Source organism: Callorhinus ursinus, unplaced genomic scaffold (assembly GCF_003265705.2).
Source record: "Callorhinus ursinus isolate GAN/ISIS: 27379988/994484 unplaced genomic scaffold, GSC_fseal_2.0 scaffold20, whole genome shotgun sequence".
Classification (NCBI taxonomy): Eukaryota; Metazoa; Chordata; class Mammalia; order Carnivora; family Otariidae; genus Callorhinus; species Callorhinus ursinus.
In genome coordinates, this window is record NW_027397082.1 from 27,344,172 (window position 1) to 27,362,742 (window position 18,571).

The 18,571-nt window shown below is 44.5% G+C and overlaps 2 protein-coding genes across 2 annotated transcripts in view; one reads left to right on the forward strand and one right to left on the reverse strand.

Moving 5' to 3' along the window:
• The first annotated feature begins 5,771 nt into the window (after positions 1 to 5,771).
• Positions 5,772 to 14,215, forward strand: ANKRD1 (ankyrin repeat domain 1). The gene is made up of 9 exons (XM_025881056.2): positions 5,772 to 5,908; positions 6,563 to 6,742; positions 7,626 to 7,763; positions 7,896 to 8,003; positions 9,226 to 9,324; positions 10,718 to 10,816; positions 11,059 to 11,157; positions 11,296 to 11,394; positions 13,937 to 14,215. Exons 1-9 carry the CDS (start codon positions 5,882 to 5,884, stop codon positions 14,045 to 14,047), a joined length of 960 nt encoding a protein of 319 aa, XP_025736841.1. The 5' UTR covers positions 5,772 to 5,881; the 3' UTR covers positions 14,048 to 14,215.
• A 3,042-nt stretch (positions 14,216 to 17,257) lies between these two features.
• RPP30 (ribonuclease P/MRP subunit p30) overlaps positions 17,258 to 18,571 on the reverse strand; it is a 40,687-nt gene continuing 39,373 nt past the window's right edge. The window contains exon 12 of the mRNA XM_073904453.1: positions 17,258 to 17,775. The gene's annotated coding sequence lies outside the window, so the exon portion shown is untranslated. The remainder of the gene's footprint in view (positions 17,776 to 18,571) is intronic.

Sequence of the window (18,571 nt, forward strand, 5' to 3'; positions counted from 1 at the left end):
TTCTTTCTTTCTTTCTTTCTTCTTTTCTTCTTTCTATGTATTTGACAGAGAGAGATACAGCGAGAGAGGGAACACAAGCAGGGGGAGTGGGAGAGGGAGAAGCAGGCTTCCTTCCCACGGAGCAGGGAGCCCAATTTAGGCTGGATCCCAGGACCCTGGGATCATGACCTGAGCTGAAGGCAGACGCTTAACCGACTGAGCCACCCAGGCGCCCTGGAGAAATAAGACTTTTCATATAAAGTCTCTGACAGCCCTTCCTGTCCATTTATCAGTCCTTTTTCTACATGGATTCCAGCAAAGGCAAGAATTTAGGCAGAGATCTCTAAGGTCTGGGGAAGTTTGGAAAAGCATTTTCAAAATGACTATTGCTTTGATTTAGTTTTGGCCCCAAGTTCCTCTTGACATTTCTATTCCTGTTAACAGGTGTGAGATTTTCATGTTTATCAAATGGGGGTGTGTCTTTAAAATGACTGGGCTGGTGAAGGCTTTATGGACCATTTCCTCTTTTAGAGGGTTTGGGGAATGGACTCTGCCATCTGCATATAATGCAGCAGTCATGAATGTTTATTTCTACCTTTTGATTCAGTGGTTTGAAGACCTCAATAAAGTTTTAGGGCCCCAGAGATCATTTCATTCAAAACTCTCCTTTGGTAATGGGAGGATTTGAGATCCTAAGAGGTGAGAGGACTTGCTCAACTAGACTCAGGGCAGGGCCAGGATTAAAAGCCAGGCTCCCTGTTTCCTCATCCCACACGCTTCGTACTTACACACTTGCCTGACACTCCTTGGCTTTGTGGCAGAAGTAGCATAATCTGTTGTCTGCAGTTTCCTTTAAATACTTCAGTAAAACTGTAAAAACTCCATGAGGGCAGGAGAATTTGTCTGCTGTGAGCTTTGGTGTATCTCAGCTCTATAAAAATGCCTGACACATAATAAGGCCAAATAAATATTGAATAAAGTGTGTGTGTGTGTATATTTTCCATAATCTTAGTAAAGGCAGAATCTTTAACAACCAAAATTCAGAAACTGGGCTAAGGATAGCTTGACTGCCTCCTCTACCTTCAAGAATACACGTACATTTATTTACATACATATTCACTTAAATCTATATCCTGTGCTGGTATTCTCAAAGCTGGATGGAAATTAGAATCAACTGGAGAATTTTTTTGAATGCCAATACCTGGAACTTAGAGCAAAGATTCAGATTTCATTTACCTAAGGTAAGGCTGGAGTATTAGCATCTTTTAAAAGCTTCATAGCCAATTCTAAGATGCACCCAGCCCTGCCTTCCTAATGGCCCTGGGATATGTTAATTCACATCTGAGGTGCCCCAACTGGCACAGGGCACTTGTTGGGGTGAGTTAGGATTTATAAGAGCCTATCAGCCATGCATGTTCCGGAAGAGGGTACCACAAGTCCTTTAACCGTCTTTATCTCTTATTAGTACTAAAGAATTCTTTGTTAATTAGCAATATTACAAATTATTTGTCCTTGAAAGGAGGATTCAAGATATGTGGTGTGGCGAGAAAAGCATCTAACAATACTGCCAGGTGTTAGCTAGATATTTAGCCCTACTATGTGTCAGACATTTTGTTATGACCTTTGGAGTCCTAGGCCTGTAGTGAGTACAAGGACTTTGTCAGATCTTGTGTTGGGCCATACGCGGAATGTTCTGTCATCTGATTAGACCAGAAAATTAGCTGACATTTGCTGCTAGGATGTGGTGTCATTTGCCTCAACTGAAGCTTTTATTGCTGTTTGTTGTATGAGGGCCTAAAATGGGGCCGGTTTCCTCGAGTTTATAGAACAGTCCACGTGGCCGTGTGTGCCTGTTGGCTGACATGGGTTCATATGTGTGGCAGAATTTGGGTTGAGACATGTAATTTACTATAACAAGGCACCTGCTATAAGGTGTGGAGGTGAGGCCTACAGCCCTCACCTACCTCTCCCTCTGGGGGCCGCCGATACCCGCAAAAAGGAAGCTTGCGCCCTGTTGCTTATAAGTAGGGTGCATGCACTTTGTACCCAGAGCCCTGGGTAGAAGAGGACTTTAGTCTTACCTTTGTCCTTTGAGAGGAGATGAAGGCAGATACCACCCTGCTCAAATGTGTCCCCAGTGTGTTCAGCTTTGCAAATCCAGATGATTCCATTCCTGGTTGGTGGGGGTGGAGAAACAACCTTGACCCTTGTTTGCTTCATTTTATGACCTGTCTTTGGCATTTTCAAGTGTGTAACTGAGCCATGGCTTGGCTGTAAGGATACTTGGATTCCCAGTCAGGCAAAGTCAGCCACTTCTCTGAGCCAAGGGAGGTGAGTAGCTGCTGGCTCTGGGAAGGCTATTAAGAGGGATGGCAAAATGAGCAATTATAAGTGCAACAGTGGAACAAGGTATCTTCTGAGTCAGAATCTGGCTACAGTCCTTGGAGTCATTCCTTTTAGTATTGAGGTGGGTGTTCTAAGGACAAGGAGTGTTAATAACAATAAAATTTTATGTGCTACAAAATGTCTTTGATTGTAGCAAATAAAAGTGACTGTTTTGAAAAACAGCCTAAATATCCCTAGATGGGAGAGTGGCTAAATAAGTAACAGTCTGTCCACACATGGAAATCTACGCAGTTGATTAAAATAATGAAAGAGATTGGTTTGTGCTGGTAGAAGATGAGCGCTAAGACACGTTATCAGGTGAAAAAAATCAAGTATCGAATCAACACTTGGTAAGATTGCAAATAAGCAACATTCTGTGTCGTTTTACTTTTCAACAATGACACACATTGATTACTTACGTAGCTAAGAAAATATAGTAAGAAAGAAATATCTTAGTAGAAGCACAAAGAAGTACAATAGAAGTAGAATGTCCCCAGATTTGGAAAGACGAGATCGTCCTTGGAGTGGAGCTGTGGCACAATTACTGGGGTGGTGTCTGGGCCCGTCTTTGGAACTCGGGGGACAGTAGTAAGCACCATGGGCTCTGCTCCTTCGCCTCTCACTCTCTCTGGCTGGAAACAGGCTTCTGATTCTGGTCCCACTGAAATGCATAAATCCTGTGGAAACCGGGTGAAAGTCCCATGAGGTAACTAGGACAAAGCCCGGGAATCATTTCCCTGCTCATTCTGTCCATCGGTGGCTGACGCTGGGTTGCTAAATAATGGTAGAACCAGCTGGGAGCTTTTGTCTCTCAATTCCTCTTGGTAAGGCAGGGTGGTGCCTAGTTTGAGAGCATGATCAAGACAAATATACACATTTCAGAACTTCCCCCACGAGGTGAACTTTTATAGGAAGGAAGTTTTTTTAAAAAAACAAGAGACAAAGAACTTGCCTCTAGTTGAGAAGTTCTGTTCTCAATTTTGATAAGAATGATTTGAAAATACAGTTTTGTCTTATGTGTTGTTAGGGAGCTAAATGCATCTAGAATTGCTTTTTGAAGAGCAAATCCTGTCCTGTGTTATCACGCCGACTGGCCCCACATGGGGACAGTGGAGCAGAGAGGCCCGGCAGGGATTTTGCTGACCTGAGATTAATGGATGACCTGCCCAGCTCGCTCCTTTCTCTCAGTTCAGCCCATTCCATGAACTGTCCTCAACTGTCATCCTCTGTAAAGTTCCCTTCAAGACTTACTGGAGGGGCACCTGGGTGGCTCAGTCAGTCAGGTGTCCAACTCTTGATTTCCCCTCAGGTCTTGATTTCGGGGTCGTGAGCTCGAGCCCCACATCGGGCTCTGCACTGGATGTAGAGTCTGCTTGAGATCTTGAGATTCTCTCTCTCCCTTTCCCTCTGCCCCTCCCTGCCACTCACGCTGTCTCTTTCTCCCTCTCAAAAAAAAAAAAAAAAAAAAAAGACTTCGTGGAGCCTCCCATACAGAATCAGCCAGGTTTGAGAGGAAAACTAGAGGAAGACAAGGGCTTGATGCACCGCTATTCCACATACTTCTGCTTGCATTTTTTGAGGTGATCTGAACACTGAAGAGCCCTTTATCAGTTTTGGTTGGGTCCTGAGTATGTCTAGGTATGAGCTGCCCTTGAAAATCTGCTCTGGGCTCAGTGATCCTCTGCTTCTGTTGGATGGAATCAAAACCCTTCAACCTAGTATCCACCAACCAGCTGTGTATCTGCAGCAAGTTACTTAGTGTTTCTGTGCCTCACCACCCTCTGTAAAATGAAAGCATTGGTCTTGCTTGAACCTGGAGGGTACTGACAGCTGTGAGATTCCATATTCAAGACTCTTAGCCCGTGACCCTTCCCCAAGATATCTCTTAATGCTATCCTCAGTTTGGGTCAAGTCTGGCACTAAAACTCTGCGAAACGGTAGGAAAAGCTACAATGGCCATTTCTTACTCAGACGGAGAAACCGAGGAAGACATAATAGCTGTGTCTGCCTCAAAACAAACAAACAAACAAACAAACAAACAAACCAAACACCGGGAGATTTCCTTTAAGTAAAACCCCTTTTAGGTAAGAACAGTAGGAGACCAGGACAGATACAGGAGTTATGAGGAGGGTGCTTCTCTACCAGTGTTTTCTCTTTGGCAGTCAGTGTCTCATTCTGACGGTTCCAGAAGACATCCATGGGTTGATCCGTCCAAGGGGAGAAGAGGATGGCAGCCATGTTGGTGGGCAGGTAAGTCTGAGGGGTTGCAGATACAGAAATTCAACATAATACACGAGCACTCCTATCCATAAATACTCCTTTCTCTCATTCTCCCCTTGTTTCTCTTACTGGAAAAAACTAAGGTTTTAAGTGGCTTTGAAGGTACAATCCCAGTCTCTTCTTGAACTGTACAAAGACCTAAATATTTTTACATAATTTAACACCTCAGAATAAGAAACAGGGGTATTCTTCACCCCTACCCAGAGCAAAGCTCTCTGCCTCTCTGACAATGTGTCTTAAACCTCGATGCATCAGAATTATGTGGGTGCTTTGGAAAATACAGATTCCTAGGACCCACCATAAATGGATTCAGAATGCCCTGGAATGGAGCCAGGGGATCTGCATTTTTGACAAGCTCCCACAGCTGAGCGTTTTACCGATAGCATGAGACCTTTGGCTCTATGACCCAATCAGCATCATGCCACTGCTAATAACTGATCTCCTCTAATCTTGCTGGGGACCATTTGCACCAAAAAGGTCCTAGTAAGTATGCTGTTTTAGATGACAGTAAGCACGTCATGTGCTAATTATGGCCAGTGACACCATAAAATAAAAGTGCATTACTGAATGCTTTCAATTTCTTATAATGATGGTAAGGTGGCATGTCATGGGGCCTTTTTAGCCCTAGACATCACTCCAGAGAATTCCAAACAGATATAGACAAGGGCCATTAGGACCCGGGTCCTTTCCTTTCAGACCGTTTACCGACGGGAATACAATGTCCTGAAGCAACACTTCCCCCAAGTGAAGTGTTGATAAGTCTGGTTATCAGCAGGATATTACTGGCAGTGTGATATGCAGGGCATTTACATTTTCCTGATAGGGCTAGTCATGTGAAAGCTGACCGAGAAGGAAAAGGAGCGGCGCTGTGGTGCAATCTCAACACACAGCTGTCCCCTGGCTTCTCGATAAATAGGATGACTTGCATGGCTGAGCGGTGTAGTCACCGCCAAAGGGATGGCCATCTCACATTTCTTCCTGATTCACATATTCACTGGGGTTGCTTGTCAGCCCCTCCCTCGGCTGCTTCCCAGACACCGAGTCTGGACTGAAAATTCACCTGCCTCTGAGTTGGCTGCTTGGTGGGGGCAGGGGTGTTACTTGGGTTCCCAGGTTGGGAGATTACCTCACCCGGCCCTAGCTATATAAGCCGACCAGTGTGGAGGGGCTCCGCAGGGCTGACTCGAGACACTCATTCCACCGGAGAAAACACACAGACAACCAACCTCAGGCCAACATGATGGTGATGAAGGTAGAAGAGTTGGTACGTAAGGCCCGTTATTGTTTTGCCGGGAAAACCGGTTTAGTCTTGATTTTTATTTGAACACTGAAATGTCCTTCTTCAGGCATAATGCGCAGGTACTCTGCTGTCGTATATGGAACATGGTTGGCCTAAGTGATGAAATAAGTGAAATTGGAAAAATGAAGCTGGCCATGATGAATTTTCTCTGTATTTCCTATTTATTATCTTCTCCTTGGGTTTTCTTACTAAAGCGTGGATTCCCATGTAGTTATGAGGATGCCTTAGGGAAGAAGTTCTATGGCAAGAATAGATGTCTGGAAACTTTTACGATTCAAGGCCAAGAGAGTCATCAAAAGTACCTGAAATGGAAGAATTTTAAATAATCATGGAGGGGTTGCAGTTTTCCTAGGCAAAATGTGATGAGGTGGATTAAAAGTTCATTTAAACATATCAACCAAACCTCAGCCTTGCTTTACCAAGAGAGGAGGACCGTGGTCTGATGGTAATCCTGGAATACTGCAGCAGCCCATCCCAGCCTGGGATCTGAGAGCACAGTGCACGGAGGTGGCTGTCATCAAGCAGGGAGGACCAGGGCCCCGCTGCAGCATCCTCTCTGGAGAATGATCCCAGGACAGGCCCAGCTACTACCAACCCTACAATTTTCTTTCCTCCCAGGTCACAGGGAAGAAGAATGGCAGTGGGGAGACTGGGGAGTTCCTACCTGAGGATTTCAGAGATGGGCAGTATGAAGCTGCTGTTACTTTAGAGAAGCAAGAGGACCTGAAGACACTTCCAGCCCACTCCCTGAGCCTGGGGGAGCAACAGTGGAAAATTGAGAAAGAGCGAGAGGCAGAGGTAAGGACCTTCCATGGAATTCACTAGTGGGGAGTCAGGGATGGGGTAGGAGACAGGGGTGCCAGGCAGGAAGGAGAAAAGAGAGAAACAAAAGAAATGTAACCATTCCAAAGGTATTTCTTTGCCAAATTCAAACCCATAAAGAGGCAACTTCTATAGGACAGGTTGTAGGAACTAATTCTTTAGCAAGACTATGACCTCTGGATTCTGAATCAATGATTGAATGTTCTATGACTATGTTGTGATTTGAAGACTTGGAAAGAGAAACATGACCAGTGAATTTCTGATGTCATACACCATCTAGTTAGTCCAAAGCAAGAGAGACCTCTTTTTCTCAATAACATGGCTTTGGCTGTGTTCACTATCTGTGTTGACAAATTCCATGGTGCTGTGTGAATTTTCATTCCTTACTAATCACAGATAAAACATGCATTAGTTAGTAGTAGTCTCAGGAAAGTCTGCTTCATGAGCCCTGCTTTGTCGGCTGCCTGAAAGAGATTGGCATTGATATTTCAGAGCTTAACGCTTATTGTTGGATTCTTTTGAGTTAAATAAAAAATTTGACAGAAATCCAGGGTTTGTTTATGGAAATGATTACATGATCATCACTTACAGACTACATCCTAACTCCGATGAGTCAAAAGCTGATGCTACAAGCAGGAGAAATGAAGATGAAGGTAATTAGCTGAAAAAGTAGACCCCCAAATACTTGAATAAGTCACTAAGTCAAAGTCAAAGATGAGTTTGAAAGGGTTTTTGTTTTTTTTTTCACTTTTTTGCTCCACCTGTTCACATACCTATCTCAGACCTTGCAGATTTTGTTTAGACACAACCAGAGTGCCTGTCACCATATTTTGAAATACGGAATTTTTTTTTTTTTTAGCTCAAGAAGAAAAAACTAGAACAAAGATCAAAGCTTGAAAATTTAGAAGACCTTGAAGTCATCATTCAACTGAAGAAAAGGAAAAAATACAGGAAGACAAAAGTTCCAGCTGTAAAGGAACCTGAACCTGAAATCATTGTAAGGACTGTTTGCTTTGGTAGTATTACATGTCTGGCATTATATTGCCGGGGAATAAATATCTGTGGAGGGTTTGATCGGATGGATGTTGGAAAGCTCACGGTAACTCTCACGCTGTTCTTTTGGCTTTAGACAGAACCTGTGGATGTGCCTAGGTTCCTGAAGGCTGCCCTGGAGAATAAACTGCCAGTAGTAGAAAAATTCTTGTCAGACAAGAACAATCCAGATGTCTGTGATGAGGTAAGGCTTCTACAAAGCACTGCAAAATCCAGCTCATTAATTTTGTTTCTTATGTTTAACTTCAGCCTTGCTAACATGGTGCCAAAAAGCAATCCACCTGAAACAGTCTCTCCAGCTGTTGTCCCAGATGCCGCTAGCATATTAGGATAGTGCAGTGGTCCAGAAAAAAGAGGCTGGGTTCGTGCTGTGGATTGCATCATTTTCTGCATTCTCATATCCTTCTGGCTGATTTTTCAGTTTGTCTTTAACTTTTTATATTCTTGGGATAGACATTTAATAAGGCAGGACTAACAAGTCCCTTTTAGGAAGATACATAATAGCATCATCCCTTTAAAAAAAAAAAGATTTTATTTATTTGAGACAGAGCGAGAGTAAGCACAAGCAGGGGGAGGGGCTGAGCAGGGAGCCCGACGTGGGGCTCGATCGATCCCAGGACCCCGGGATCATGACCTGAGCTGAAGGGAGACGCTTAACCGACTGTGCCACCCAGGCGCCCCAAGAGCATCATCCTTGATTGGCCTAAACACATCAGCACTACACAGGGACTCTGTGGACTTGAGTTCAAGTGATGGCTCTATCACTACTTGGCTATTTGATTTTAGCAGCTAATTTGCATTTTCTAGACCTCTGTTTCCTTGTCTGTATATAGAGGGCACTGGAGTGAATAATGCCAACAGCTGTTCTAGGCCAAATAGTCTATTAATCCATTCATAGGAAGCCTTCTTACCAGAAACACTAATCTTTTTGTATCCGTTTCCCCCTGAACTGAATGGAGAATCATTTCTGAAGGTGAACTAAAAATGAATCCCCCATTCTCTAAAAAAGAATTGAATACTTTTTGATATTCAACCTAGCAATATGTCCCAGGTGGGAGAAAACCGTCTGATCAGCATGGCAAATTCTACACAAACAATGAAGGCACAAAATTCAAGAAAGGGAAATGTCAGCGTTGAGGTAGTTGTGAACTTGAAGTTCACATCCCTCCATATAGACCTCTGAGCACTTAGAAATGTACCTGCAGGAAACTCAAACCTCGGTTGCAGGATCACTGTTCTAGTTCTGCAATTTTAGTAAATTTGACATTTCTAATTCAAAAAGAAGCACTCGAGTTTCTATCAGTGAGGTCATTGGAGTCCTCAGCTTCATACCTGTTAGAAAGGATTTATGCTCATTTTTATATGCATCGCTCTCTCTCTCTCTTTTTAAATCTCTCTTCTGACAGTATAAACGGACAGCTCTTCACAGAGCATGCTTAGAAGGGCATTTGGCAATTGTGGAGAAGTTAATGGAAGCTGGAGCCCAGATCGAATTCCGTGATATGGTAAATATATTTCTTTGTTTGGAAATGAGCCAAAATAAGTAGACTATATGAAGCTTGAGAAAGCCTATGATGAAATATGGGGCTGATTGGATTGAAAATTGATCTGAGAGAACTAGGGGAAAGCTCATTTCTCCATACAGAGGGAAGTTAGGAGATGCGGCTAGGTCATGTGGAAAGTATTTTCCATACATACTGAAGAGGAGAGGAGTGTTCCAGGGAAAAGAAGGAAGTGAAAGCCACTGCACGCAATTCAATATCCTCATCAGACAGTTGGGTCAGTATCAAGTCAGTAGCATCACTGAGAAGTAATACAGTCAGCCCTTGCCTCTCAGCATCCCTGTCCTTCCATTATCCATGGCAGTCTGCTCATGGCCCCTTGGCTGCCAGCGATGTGTCAGAATTCTCTAGCTGTGCCCCTGATGTGATAGATGCCATCAGTGAGATCAGGGGCTAAACTGCATGCAGGATGAACTGCATCCATGGAAAGTAGCTGCTATTCAGACCTCAATAATTCAGCTACTGTGACTTCTACAAATACCGGCATAGAGCATATTTTATGGACCGAAGATTGAGCTGGGAAAACGCTTTATTTATTTAAATGCAGCTCAATTTGACTTTATAGCAAAGTGGAAGAGGGATATTTAAAAAGTCCAAAGAATTTGAACAAAATTGAACCCTGAAGATAAACACACAAGAAAGCAATTAAAAAAACCCCAGAGTTTGCATGAAAAGACACTAACATTCATGAATGTGTGATTCAAAAGGCCAGGAATATGCCAGAGTGGGGAAGAGGGCACCTCCTAAGAGGGCAGTGTGTGGTGACCATGAGTGGGGACACTTGAGGGACAGAGGCTGTGCCAGCCCAAATGATGGCAGATAACCAGCAAGAGATGAGGAAAAAAACCACAGGGACACAGGAAGAGGTGACAGATCCAGATTAAAATCTCTTGGAAGGGACTACTTTTATTCTGCCAGAATTTTAAAATGCATTTGTCTAGAACTTCTGAGTATATTTGGCAAAAGTGGCTAAAAGTTCCAGGCAGATGTGGGTTTGAATATCTATTCTGATACTTACTAGCTGTGCTTCCCTGGGCAAGTAACTTGACTATTTTGGAGACATGTTTTTCTCATCTGCCAAAAGAGTACGGTCACACCTACCTCATAATGTTGCTAGGAGGACCAATCCATCGGAAGTGCGTAGCACCTTGTCGGCATGCAGAAATTCTCAATGAATTGTAGTTCTCAGTCACTGTAGTTGTCATCCGGAGCGGGACAGCCCACTGCTACCGTGGACGCCCTAGCAAGTCTGGTGTTCCCGGGTCTCAGAAACCAAGTACCAACTCCTCTGACCAGATCTTTACATTAAATCATGTCCTTTTACCTTCTGGCATAGCTTGAATCCACAGCCCTCCACTGGGCAAGCCGTGGAGGAAACCTGGATGTCCTAAAATTGCTACTGAATAAAGGAGCAAAAATCAGTGCTCGGGACAAGGTATTTATTTCTCTTCTCCCTTCTCCCCTTCTCTCCCCCTTCCCCACTTTTTCTCCCCCCTCCCCTGCTTCCTCCTCCCCTCCCCCCTCCTCTCCCAAAGCCACCTCACCATTTGGGTCAGCTGGAATCTCATGCTGTGTGGGGCACCATAGTGGCCACTTGTCCCCTCACACATGCCTTGGGGTCTGGGACAGCCTCTGTCGCCGAGCCCCGCAAATCAGTTGCATTCTTCAATTTCCCAGTTGCTCAGCACAGCGCTGCACGTGGCTGTGAGGACCGGGCACTATGAGTGTGCGGAGCATCTCATTGCCTGTGAGGCCGACCTCAACGCCAAAGACCGAGTGAGTCCCTGGGCAAAGTCCCACCTCCCGCAGCTTCAGCCCTCATTTATCTGGAATCACTCCCCAAGCCCGGTACGCTTGTGGGACTCACGTCCTGATCTCAGGTCGCGCTTTAGCCTGTGGTCTCTGCTTCTCTAGGAAGGAGATACCCCTCTGCATGACGCCGTGAGGCTGAACCGTTACAAGATGATCAGACTCCTGATTATGTACGGGGCTGACCTCAACATCAAGAATTGTGTAAGTACCCGAAACAAGCAGCCCCCGCTTGCTGGCTTTCTGATGCACAAAAGCGTATCTCCTATACTTGAAAATGCTCCCATAGTGGTAGGATTTCAGGGTTGGGGGCAGTCTTGTGATGCTTTAAATGTCCCTGTCCATTCCCCTAATGACATTGCTAGTCCTTGGCAAGGACTCGGGTCACCTGGTCAGAGATGGGTGGAGGCATCATGACACAATCACCGTGTCCGGTGATTCTTTTAAGATTTGGGTTTGAAAATACGAGATGGTCAAATTGCTCACCTTCACAAACCCAAGCACAGTCTTCCCTGGCCACCCCTGGCTGAGCCAAGGCCTGGGGTTGTCAGGAATAAAGACAGGCACCATTCCTAAAGGGATAAAATTCCACAGTGGTCAATGGGGCTGAGAGCCAATGAACTGAAATTAATCAATATCAAATCCGAGTAATTCTGAGTAGTCCTCCCCTCCTTACAACAGCAGGACGTGCTACCGCTTTCTTCCAGGGCTAGCCATGATTTTGCCTATCTTTTTTGAGATAATTTCTATCCACTCTCCACTTTGGTTTATCTGCATATCCTCAAAATAATTTCCTATATTTAGGCCCTGAAAATGCTCATATAAGTCCCTTCTACAAGTACGTGTTAATTTAGCTTCATCTGCAAGCCAGGGAAGGGAGCCAACTTTTCCTCATGGTCCCAATTCCCAGACAAACATCATCTAATATAAGCTTTAAAAATATCACTGGGAGGAATGGATATAAATTCCCAAAGAAATAATTTGAAAGATTTGGTAGAGAATCACTTTACAAAGAAGGAAAAGAAAACCCCAGTCATCTTCTATTGTAAATAATTTCTTCCCTTTATTGTGTTACTATGAGACTGAGAGGAATATTTTATCATAAAAAACCCCCACAAAACTGTCTTGGTGATAGGAACAAAGGATAGAAGAAATAAATAGAGGCTGCTTGAATGGGAAAGTGTTAATAGTCGGATCCCCTCAACCTTCATATTGGGATTGGTCTTGTCTAATAATTTAATTAGCAGAAAAAGAGTAGATTTAATGAAATCTCCAAAACTGCAGAAAATATGACAATTGCTTTCAGGCAGTGAGACACTACCAGCAGAGAGAAATAGCATATAGATTTGGGGAGACTGTGTAAGTAGCCAGAAAATCAGGAGATAAATTCTAATAGGAGCTGAAGGAATTCATGGAAGAATAGCCCAAAATATACCAATGGGGCTCATGGTTTTGAATTATCAGTTAGATCCCAGCATAAGGGTCCTGGGACTATTAATGTCATTGATCCAATGGCTGGATATTCCCCAGAAGACCACTAAGCCATTGGACACCATCTTGAAGAGGACTGTAAACAATGCACAGTACATTATTCTATTGTTGTCTCAAGCTCTGTCATCATGTGTACCAATGGGTGTTTCTCAAGGAACATGCTACAGAGGTAGGAAGTTCCAAAATGGTTACAGGGCCACTAATTCAAATCAGCACAGGGGCCAGGTAGATCACCTAAATTATGTAAATGGTGGCTGCAGGGCTCTGTGCACGTAGCTTCGAAAGGTGGTGGCTAATCCATTGTTGCTCTGTAAAGCCACAGGTGTCATGCCGGCCAACTCTTCTGATTTTTTCAGAGCGTTCACAAATTCACTTGGGAAATCTCCTAATTTCCAACTGTTGCCAATTAACTCCAATTTTTAAAAAAATCTAAGCTCTGTTTGGGCCCAAACCAAACAGGTCTCTAGGCTGATTTGCATCTCAAAGCCGCCAGGTTGCAGTCTCTGAGTTAAAGACTTCCACATGAATAGGGGTGGAAAAATGTAAGACTTTCCATATTTAAAGACAAGAATTGAGAGGTGACATGGTATTCATTTTTGTAAATGTCTTGAGACCTATGCATAAGGGGAAAAGCGTTTTGGTCTCAAAAATTATTTACACATCATGATGTCCCCTCCAAGAAAAATGAAATTTCCCAGGAGATCCCAGTGTGAAAACTCCACCCCTTGGAGCAGTAATAGTTCTGCACAGCACCTGAGGACTTCAGCCAAGGTGTCCATGCCGCTCATTTACCAACAGGTTTTATCAATCAGGAATCATTTTCCAAACTGATAGGAGCTGATTCTTGACCACTCTCTCCTCATGCCTCTTCGGCAGGATACCAGAGATGTAGAGAGGCATTTTTTGAATTTCAAAATGACTTGGAATGCTCTTGCCACTTACTGTCTAGGGACTAGGGATTTTTTTTTTTTTTACCAATACCTGGGACAATCCCACAGGGCGGGGAACAAACAAAAACATTGCTAATCTGAAATGCCAAAAGCATTCCTATGAGAAACAGGGGCTGATTTGAATATAAACTGCAAATCACTCATAGTGGAAAGCATAAAACAGTTCAATAACATACACCTATCCATTACCTCATTAAACACACACACACACACACACACACACACACGCACGCACACCACAAGATGTGTAGAATTTATAGATGCCTCCCATCTGGAAGTCAAATTTCCTCATGTATTTTGATTAGGCTGGGAAGACCCCAACGGATCTGGTGCTGCACTGGCAGAATGGAACCAAGGCAATATTCGACAGCCTCAAGGAGAACTCCTACAAAACCTCTCGCATAGCCTCCTTCTAAGGCAAATGGTACCCCTCGCATCCCGTTGTTCTTCACTGGCATTTTGAAGGCACGGCCCCAGAGAAGAGCAACCAGTCCTAACATCCAGCTCCTATCCACCTGTTATAAAGCTGCACCTAATGAAGTTTTGAGAAAGCACAGGGATATAGGTATAGGAATCTCCCTTAGTGAAACTCACTCTATTTATTTTTATTTATTCCTGTTTATTTATTTATTTATTTACTTCGATGCCACTGGTATTCAGATCCTTCATGGTGACCCATTTGGTGAGCAAAGCTTAATTTGTATATAACACTTCAGAGCCTTCCTGTAGATTTGTCCTCAGACCACGTTAACGAGCAATGCTCTTGGTGCCTCCTCGTGTGCACCTCATTGGTGGAAGATATTTCAAGGTGTTTTTAAAGGACACAAGGGTGATGATTACAGCCCCCTTTTCTCCTGAATTTTTAATGCTGACCTTTGGGGCAGTGGGAGGCGTGTAGCGACGGGAGAGGAAACTGTAGAATGAAGGCTTCTGTGAGAAGGACAGTGAAGCCAAGCCGTTGGATGCCTGGGCCTGGTATTTCTTACCAAGTCACATGTTGTACCAAGGTGAAGAGAATGTCATGAGTGTAAGCGGCGTGTCGTGGCAGGTGCGGGCCGCTGGGCCATGCAGAAGTGAATTTGCTGAAAAAAAAAAGATGAAAGTGACTGCAAAGTGTAAATGTGTAAATGTATATTATGTTGTATGTCTATTTTATATTCATAATAAAAGCAAAATTCTAAACCTCTTTCTAAGTGCTTCTATAAGTATGGTGGGAAAGAACCATGTGAATAAGGCCATTTGGATGGGGTTTTTTGTCTTCCAAGTTTTTGGGATTAGAAATGTCCTGTAAAATAGTACCTCTCAGTATTGACCGTGGATGCAGACCACCTGAGGATCTTGCTAAAATGCAGATTCTGATCCCTCCCGTTGCGGGGGTGGGGGGCGGGCTGGGACTCTGCATTTCTGACAAGCTCCCAGGTGATGCAGAGGTGGTGGTTGGTACACCACAAGCACACATTGAGCAGCAAGGCTGGGCAAACCATCATCAGGATAGAGGAGTTCAAGTTCCTCGGGCCCCAGTGGTGGGGAGAAAGAGACCCCTGGTGGACAGAATGATTACTGCAAGTTAAACAAGTGCTCTTTGGGACATTCCCATCAGGGCTAATCTGAGGTTTAACGATTACTGTGGACACCGGCTGTCGGTGTCAAAGGCTGCCCACGAGAAAACACACCTGGTCAATGATTTCTGACCTCCAAGGGGAGCCATTTTGTTGCCAGGTGCTGGACCAGGTGCTAAGACCTGTGATGAGAAAACCAGATTGTCCCTGCCCTGCCTTCCTGGAACAGATGAGTATTAAAGAAATAATCCCAGAAATAAATATATAGTAACGATCTGTGGTAAGTCCAAAGAAGTAAAAAAGCAGAGTGCTGTGAGAGTCTCAGATGCAAAGGCACACCATTTGATGGGGAGGGGCGGGGTGGGGAAATTCTACAAAGACTTCACTGGGGTGGTGACTTTTTTCGGGGGGGGGGGCAGTCTGAAGTGTCAGCTGGAGCTATTCAAGCACAGCACACAGTTCCGGACGGCAGAGAGGCCATCGGAAAGGGCAAGGTCATGGGAAAAGTCTGGCACTTTAGGAAATGTATGAAGGCCAATGTGAAACACTGGCACTGGGGTCCCCCATCCCGAACACTCACCCCAGATCGAAGAACACACGTGGCCCCTTTGCTGTGTCTCCAACACTGAGAGCATGTGCAGGCCTGGTCCATGAGCAGGTGTTCCGGTCAGCTGCTCACGGACACGTAAGTTGTCAGGATGGTTTGAAATATTTTTGTGCCTTTTGTATCTAGTCTCCTAACCTCCCAAGGGCATCAGGAGCTTCAGTCCCTTCATTGTCTCCCTCCCGCTAGGGTCCTGGCTCTAACCCATCACGTCCTTAGGGCTCAAGGTCCTCCTATCTCTTCCTCTTAAAGCACCCACGACACAAGTCACATTTCTCTTGCTGGTACTGGTGTGTCCCACAGCATAACGTGGTAGGTTATTATGTGACCAGGTTCTCTCTTTATGATGCCTTCCTCAAATCCCCCTCCCCGCAACAGCTGGGAGGGCAGAGAGGAGAGTAAGGGATTAAACCACTTTCGAGTCACCACCAAAGGAGATTTCCACTAGCACAGAGGTGGAGGGCATGAGAGACAACACGGGGTAAGTCCCATCCGAACAAGGCCAACTCGGTCGCCTCTGCTAATGGAGAAAATAAACACTTCAGGCCATGCTTTTGCCTGTCTCACAGGTGGTCAACTTTTAAGCTCGTTGTCTTGCCACCTAAGCCAGCTCTTTGCCCACGATCTGTCTCTCGTCTTGTCTCTTCCTCAGTGAAGAGAATGTCCCATTGACCAACAGACGCCTGGTAGTTGTTCTTGCTTCTCTTTTCCTCCCTCCTTTCTTCTAATCGACCTCCAAGTCTTCTTACCAAGTACCCTCCCTAAGTAGCTCTGCAGTCTGTCCACTTCTCCCACCCCAGGGGCCACCGCCCTAGCTCAGACGGCCATGGCGTCCCCCCCCCCCCAATTACTGAAATGGCCCTTGCTGGGCTTCCAGCCTCTGGCTCTCTTCCCACCAGTCCGTTAAGTTGCAGCCAGAGTGATTTTTTTTAAAATGCAAATCTGGTCAAGTCCTTCACCTCTTTAAAATTCTTCAGTGGCTTCCCATTTCCCTCAGAATGAAAACTCCTTAACATTTTTCAAAAATCCTTGAAGTCTGACTGCCTTTAACTCTCTATTCTCATCAATTTCTCATCACTTTCCTCACTAAACTCTGAATTTCAACTCTGTGGACTTTTCAGTTCCTTAAAAAATCCAGGCACTCAGTTTTCTGTTTTCCTGCACTGTGTCAGCTCCCTGGAAAGCTCTTCCTCCCACTCCAAAGCCCTGCACAATTTCTCTTTCCACCCCTTTGGGTTAGCTGCCTTTCTTCCATGAAGCCATCCTTAACCCTTACTTATATTTAGTCCCCCCACCCCCACTCCCCGAAGTGTGTTCCGGTTGTACTTTTAGTCCAATGGTGTCATACATCTACAATACTGCCTTTACCCACCAAGGGGAAAAAAATCCCTCTCTCCCCTTGAGCAAGTAATACCTGCTCACCAAGTATTAAGCCAATCACAGGAATGAATAAGGAAGGAAGAAACGTCCCCAATAATCATTTCATGGTACTGATTATTTCTGTGCACATTGCATATAGACACTATACATTTAGTTTTGTTAACTTTGTTTTCAATTGAACAAGTTATTCTAGACATCTTCATAAATGGCACTTATGTTTCCATTTATAATGGAACATTTAGTCCCATTATTGGGCATTTGGGTTTCCATTTTCCAATTATTTTAGACATTGTTGCAATGAATATCCTTACCCACTACCCTTTATACCCAACCAGCTATTTCTGAAGAAACACACCACAGAAGACTCTGTAAGGTTATCAAATTATACCCCTTCTATTATGTTATTGTCTTTCCCCTAAATCATGAGAATTCTCATTTTTAAAATCTTTTATCTTCCAACCTGATCAGCAAAAGATCCACTTTTGGTGTTTTTTCCCCAATTACTAAAAAAAGTTCAGCATCTTCATGTTTACTGAGCATTTTTCTGGATCAGTCGTCGTTGCCCAATTTTCCATTATGTCAGGTTCCTTGGAAGCGGCACCTGAAATGAGGATTCTTGTGTTAGTGATTTATTGAGCATGCTCTATAAGGCAATGAGGGAAACAGGACAGGGCAGGAGAAGAAACAGGCGAAGATGTGCTTTCAGGAGAAGCCTCTCCTCAGCCTTTTCCCAGCTCAGGAGCATAAATCATGCCGTGGAGGCCAGATGGCCAGGTGATAATACCCTGCATCAGGCACTGGCCACGGGCCGAACTCAAGGCGGTGCATGCGTGTGTGCGTGTGTGTAAAACTTCCCAGGTGATAATACCCTGCATCAGGCACTGGCCACGGGCCGAACTCAAGGCGGTGCCCGCGCGTGTGTTTGTGTGTGTGTGTAAAACTTCCTAGGCATCTTTGGGTAAGGTGACTCCCATCAGCCTGGGCAATGCTCTGGGGAGAGTGAAACCATTAGTACCCAAATCTGAAGCAGCTGGAGGAAGGGTACACCAGGCTGGTCAAAGGGATCTGGTGGACACTAACAGCATTTATCAAATCGCATGTTTTGTTTTGTTATTTAGAAGGGGAGGGCAAAGTGAGGAGAGAAAGAACCTCAAGCAGGGTCCACGCCTGAGTGCGGAGCCTGACGCAGGGCTCGAGCACACCACCTTGAGATCATGACCTGAGCCGAAATCGAGTGGAACGCCCAACTGACTGAGCACCCAAACGCCCCTCAAATTGCATGTTTTTTTTTAAATTTTTTTATTGTTATGTTAATCACCATATATTACATCATTAGTTTTTGGTGCAGTGTTCCATGATTCATTGTTTGTTCATAACACCCAGTGCTCCATGCAGAA

Excerpts from the sequence above, each read along its gene's own strand:
- ANKRD1 (XM_025881056.2), top strand. The coding sequence starts at position 5,882 with ATGATGGTGATGAAGGTAGAAGAGTTG. Across the intron at positions 5,909-6,562 it reads TGATGAAGGTAGAAGAGTTG|GTCACAGGGAAGAAGAATGG; the intron begins GTACGTAAGGCC and ends CTTTCCTCCCAG. Across the intron at positions 10,817-11,058 it reads AAATCAGTGCTCGGGACAAG|TTGCTCAGCACAGCGCTGCA; the intron begins GTATTTATTTCT and ends TCAATTTCCCAG.